At 40.8% G+C, this 6,000-nt stretch overlaps 1 protein-coding gene across 1 annotated transcript in view; it reads right to left on the reverse strand.

Moving 5' to 3' along the window:
• PRKCG (protein kinase C gamma) overlaps positions 1–5,542 on the reverse strand; it is a 708,823-nt gene extending 703,281 nt beyond the window's left edge. The window contains exon 1 of the mRNA XM_077259484.1: positions 5,073–5,542. Coding sequence (XP_077115599.1) covers positions 5,073–5,242 — 170 coding nt within the window. The 5' untranslated portion in view covers positions 5,243–5,542. The remainder of the gene's footprint in view (positions 1–5,072) is intronic.
• Between the last annotated feature and the right edge of the window lie 458 nt (positions 5,543–6,000).

Genomic DNA, 6,000 nt, shown 5'->3' on the forward strand with positions numbered 1-6,000 from the left:
TTTGCCAATTCTAATACTTTCTAATATTTCTTTTGGTTTGTTACATCTCTTTTTATCGGAACATAGTGTTAGATTTCTTTGAATGAACTGCTTTTTTCAGGATCAATACTATGAGAACTCCGGGCCATAAACAGAGGACACTAATATAATTTGTATTCAACCTTATACTATTATGATAGACAACTGCTCATAATGTGATTCCATAATACTATAAGTGGCTTCAATCAGAAGCTAATAAGGTACGAGCCCGTTATGTGAATGCACATCACCGGGATTATTTATGTCGTTGAAAAAAGCCAAATTACAAACAAGCAAATGTTTAATTGGAATTTCTAGAAGCTAAAAAAAAAATATTGATCCTATATACAACCACCTCATATGTCAACATTGCACTGCGTAATGTGCACACAGCCGAGCGTTAATTAATATTGCTAAGCCTTTCATTATATCGTAAATGCCACCCTCCATTTGCCAGATTTGATGCCGTAGACATTCATTGTTTATCCACAATAGGACATCATTGAGCGATATTCCCGAGCGTTCACGAGTCTCAAACCCCAGTGGGGAGTTCCAGCCTTGTACAAATCAATAATAGAAAATGCCTTGATTTATCGGGCTGCCTAGTTATGTCAAGCAGACCTTTCATGGGCAGCAACCCTACCTCATTGGATTTGTAAAGGATCAGAGGAAGAATTGTCAAACTTAATTCTTACGCTCAATAATCACAATCATTGTCTGGGATTTTGTTGTCCCCTAAGAGCTACATATACTACCTGGGATTACATAACTCTCAGCCTTGCTACCCCTGCAAATGATAATTGTGAGTACTAATTATTTAGGGTAGTTCTGCATGGAAAATCTGCGGCAAATTTGAAACTTGGGCGAATATTTAGATTTACAGCATATGTCAACCTTCGCTTCATATATCTTCGGTCAATACAGATTTTCTGCAGGGTGCGGATGAAATTTTGTTAAAAAAACTCCAAATCATCCACAATGCTACAAATGGAATTTTCAGCAGATTTTCAATCTGCACATACAACAGCAATGCATCATTCAACCTGCCGTCTCGTGTAAAGGCAATTCACACTGTGCCAAAGTTGGCTCTGATCCTTCACCCAAGCTTAGCACCACTACTAATAACTCAGCTCCTCTTCATGTGCTAAAACAGGTTTCATTATAGCTGAATTTTGCGTCTTTGATTATATCTGTATACATCTTTTTCGGGCAGATATCGCCTGGAACCCGCCTGATAATGTGTTAAAAATAGTGAATATATATACACAGCATTATCAAAACTGGTTTGCTGTGCATATGATCGGTCTGTTTTAAAGCTTCTGTTCTCACCCTAAAATGAAGCATCATCATTGACGTCTGTTTCCGGGATTGGGCTAGTCTCCGCTCTACTGAGCATGCGTCGGTTGTCAACTCCAACGAGCTCCCTTCTTACTGTGCAATGTTCTTCTCCGTGCACAGTTACAGTGCACTCCATTGCTGGCTCTGATGAGAAGCGATGAGCCGGAAAGAGAGTGCACTGGCACTGTACATTGTAAAGCAATAACCCGAAGAGCAGGAAAAGCATAGACCAGTCCCACCCCCAAAACCCGGGCCCCCCGAGGAAGCTGAGGGCGAAACGCGCGTTGGGGCGTGTTCTTTCACAGATGGAGACAGAGAAGGGTAAGATCGTTACATGAGCATAATATGTTTCTGCTGCACCAAGGGGACTATGGGTCACTAGACTTTGGGATAATGCCCTAACATGTGTTTGCAGCGCTAGGAGGTGTGTGGCAACTCTCTGTCTGATATTTAGGACTAGGATACTTTCGTTTCAATAAGTAGATACAGGGATCTGCTACTACTATTTATATTTGAACTCATGTCCTTCTCCTCTCCATTTATGTGATGTGGATATTGTGGTGCACCTTTTCCCTTTATCTTGAACATTTCTGTTGTTTGATACTTTGTATGTTATATTATATTTTGTTTTCTTTTTAGTATACTTAATAAACGAATATTTTATGAATTATTTGAGGTGATGTACTTCATTTTTTTGTGGTTATTTACCAATATAACTTTGCCTGGTAAACGCCTGCTTGCCTGGTAAACTCCTTGCAATGCGCACTGACAGTGTACCTTCTTGCCGCTTACAATTCTTGTTACCACTTCAGGTCTTGAGAGTTGTTAAGCAGCTAAAAGAAAAGGTCTATTCTTCAGGCGGCATCACTACTTTATATATGGAATAAAAAAGTACGCCATAAAAAGGAAATAAAAGAAGACACTTCATGAAAACACCCCTGGCATTTAATTGAAGGGTCTTCTGCTTCAAAAACAATGCGGTTATGCCGGTGTCTATTAGACCCCATAAGCGCATACTGTTACTCGGTTGTCTTTGGCTAATTCCTTACAACATCACGATCTGTGCTGGGCTTGGTGTTTCCTGTTAAAATGGTTATTTCTATTTAAACCTGTTCTTTTTTCTTTTTATATATCTATCAACCATAAAATGGTAATTGGCAGCCAATAATGAGCTTTAATTGTCACGTTAATCCAGATGGCAACCTGTTTGAGCCCAATAACATCCAGTTTCCTCTGGCATAGATGCAGAGCCATAGACGTGAGATCAGGACTATGTAAATAGCATTTTATCAGCGGCGTATGGTTGCTAAGCACTTTGTGCAGAAGGTTTCATTCCTCTTTATATCAGAATGTGATATGCTGAAATGGTGGAATTCCTACACACTGCCTGTGAGGTTCTCCATGAACATTGAGCATATGTGTAGACCCGGACGTAGACGCGACAATGTGCTGTAATGCTCCAGTATCGTAATTAGGATATAACTCACTCCCGGTATGTCACACTGTTACATCCATGGTCACTACCATATTGGCAGAATTAGGAATAGAGGTGCCTCCTATCCACTACTCCAATACGATGATTACTAAAGGGTCCCACAAGACGGCCACCACATCAGTAACAAAGACACGTCATGACAGTCGAAGTGGCCGTACATGCGTGTACATTACCTGCTTTTGGTAAAAGAATTGGGTTGTTTTTGTACAATTTGTGGCATTAATAAAGAACAATGAAACTACTCAAATTTTCCTATAGTGCATTTTGTGACTGTCATAACACAGGCGAATAGGGACCACCACGTGGGACTTTATCCTTAGTGTACAGCACCACCAATGTTCACAGTCCGCTTCTCGGTAAATTATGTCTTGCGACCTATCTGGTGGCAATGATCATTTATAGCGGCAGTACAGTAATAACACCTGCAACATTGGTGCACAACCCTAGACTGGTCGAGGCCGTGGGTCAACCTGCCACAATAATAATTGTAATAGTTTATATTTGATTTTTTGGGTCCGTACACACGATTGTAGGAATCATTATTGGTCATGTCTTACATGCTCGGACTCATACACACATGAGTATAGGTATGGTTATTGGTCGTACCTTACATGTTTCAGTCCATACACACGTGACTGTAGGAAGTATTACAGGTCATACCTTACAACATGTTCGAGTCCATACATACTTATAGCTTTGATTATTGTCAAACCTTACATGCTTGGGTTCATACACACAGAATTATAGGATTGATTACTGGTCATACCTTACATGTTCGGCTCCATACACACATGACTATAAGGATGATTATTGGTCATACCATACATGTTCGGCTTCATACACACAGAATTATAGGTTTGATTATTGGTTGTACCTTGCATGTTTGAGTTCATACACACATGACTATAAGGATGATTACTGCTCATACCATACATGATCTGCTCCATAAACACATGACTATAAGGATGATTATTGGTCATACCTTACATGTTCGGGTCCATACACTCATGACTGTAAGGATGATTATTGGTCACACCATACATGTTTGGGTCCATACACACATGACTATAAGGATGATTATTGGTCACACCATACATGTTTGGCTCCATACACATATGACTGTAAGGATTATTATTGGTTACACCATACATGCTCAGGTCCATACACATATGACTGTAAGGACGATTATTGCTCACACCATACATGCTCAGGTCCATACACATATGACTGTAAGGATTATTATTGGTTACACCATACATGCTCAGGTCCATACACATATGACTGTAAGGACGATTATTGCTCACACCATACATGCTCAGGTCCATACACATATGACTGTAAGGATGATTATTGGTCACACCATACATACTCAGGTCCATACACATATGACTGTAAGGATGATTATTGGTCACACCATACATACTCAGGTCCATACATACATGACTATAAGGATGATTATTGGTCACACCATACATGTTTGGGTCCATACACATATGACTGTAAGAATGATTACTGGTCACACCATACATGCTCAGGTCCATACACACATGACTATAAAGATGATTATTGGTCACACCATACATGTTTGAGTCCATACACACATGACTATAAGGATGATTATTGGTCATACCTTACATGTTCAGGTCTATACACAAAGATTATAGGTATGATTATTGGTCAAGCTTTACATGTTGGGATCTATGTACACAAAATTATAGGTATGATTGGTCATGCCTTACATGTTTGGGGTCATATACACAGGGTTATAGTTGTGATTATTGGTCATTCTTTCCATGTTTGGGTTCATGCACTAATGATTATATTTATGTATATTGCTCATATCTTCCCTGTCACACTGTTGGCCATTACTACAATATATAAGCAGAAACAGGAACAGATATGTGTGCCGCTTGGTTCTGTAGCAAGTGTATTACTAGCATCCATGCCATGCTGCACTGACAGGTGACAGCGATGAGGGACAGCCTTTCTTTCGGAGACTTGCACACAGGTGCTCTTTGCTGTCCTTTACCTGAACATCTGCTCTGCACACACATTGTTTCCAGCCACATCTGTCCATACAAATGATCAGTACGGCATAAAGTCAGACACTGTATGTGAAGGATGAGAAAACAACGAGAGAGATGATGTGTTCTCCACAGAGATGCAATGTACGGAGTATAGGATGCATGCAAATACCAAAAGTTCCTTATAGGAAACTTACCATATGAAATCAGTACAATGGCTGCAGAAGGTCGGCTGCTTGAAGAACCTGGCTGTGAACTTGTGACTCTTGACCTCATGCACCAGTTTCTGCCTGAGGGCACCCTTCCTACAAAACAGTGGTTTTACAAAAGGCTGCTCCACGTCGGTGCCAGTGCACACCTGAGCCATCTTGTCCAGGTCTTTATTGCTGCGACTATCTGTGAGATTTCCAGATTCACCCAATGCCAGAGGACACAGCGAGGAAATAAAACCTGAACACCTGGCAGAGAGAAAACCAGAATGAGCTCTTTAATAGGTGCCTGTGGAAATGAAGGCTGGCAGAGGAGAGAGCTGCAGTCAGCTGTAGCTATGAGCCTCTCGCTGGAGATACTTGCTGTAACTGTAGGGCAGTCGTCACGGCTGTGTGTATGTGTGAGTGTATGTGTGTGTCTGCTGAGAGCCACGGTTGGATGCTATCCTCACGAGCCTAGGAGATAGAGAGGGCAGTTCTTCAACATATCCTTCAAAAGGAAGGACTTTTCCCTGTCTATTGGGAGCAAATGGGGGGAGTTTCATAAAGGAAAACATTAATAGAATTGGCTGGTTATGTAAGAGTTAAAAACAATTATCATGCTGATGTCTTCTATGATTCAGCCAATAATAAGCTCTTACAATGGCTTCGGTGCATCCTGTGATATCGTTTACAGTATTTTCGGTTGTAGAACGTGAATTTGTCATGTTCTAGTTTGGTGGACGGTGTTAGATAAATGCCAGCAGCGCCATACATTCACCAAAGCTCCGACATAAAGAGCGTTTTGAGGGCAAATTCTTCTGGGGTTCTGATCTCTGGAATAGATCATCTTGATATTTTGCCTTCAAATGCAGCAGCACACTTCTGGGTTAACACTCACAAGGTGCTGCTACGTTAAAAGGACTGATGCTATTTG

The sequence above is a fragment of the Ranitomeya variabilis genome, chromosome 4 (assembly GCF_051348905.1).
Source record: "Ranitomeya variabilis isolate aRanVar5 chromosome 4, aRanVar5.hap1, whole genome shotgun sequence".
Lineage (NCBI taxonomy): Eukaryota > Metazoa > Chordata > Amphibia > Anura > Dendrobatidae > Ranitomeya > Ranitomeya variabilis.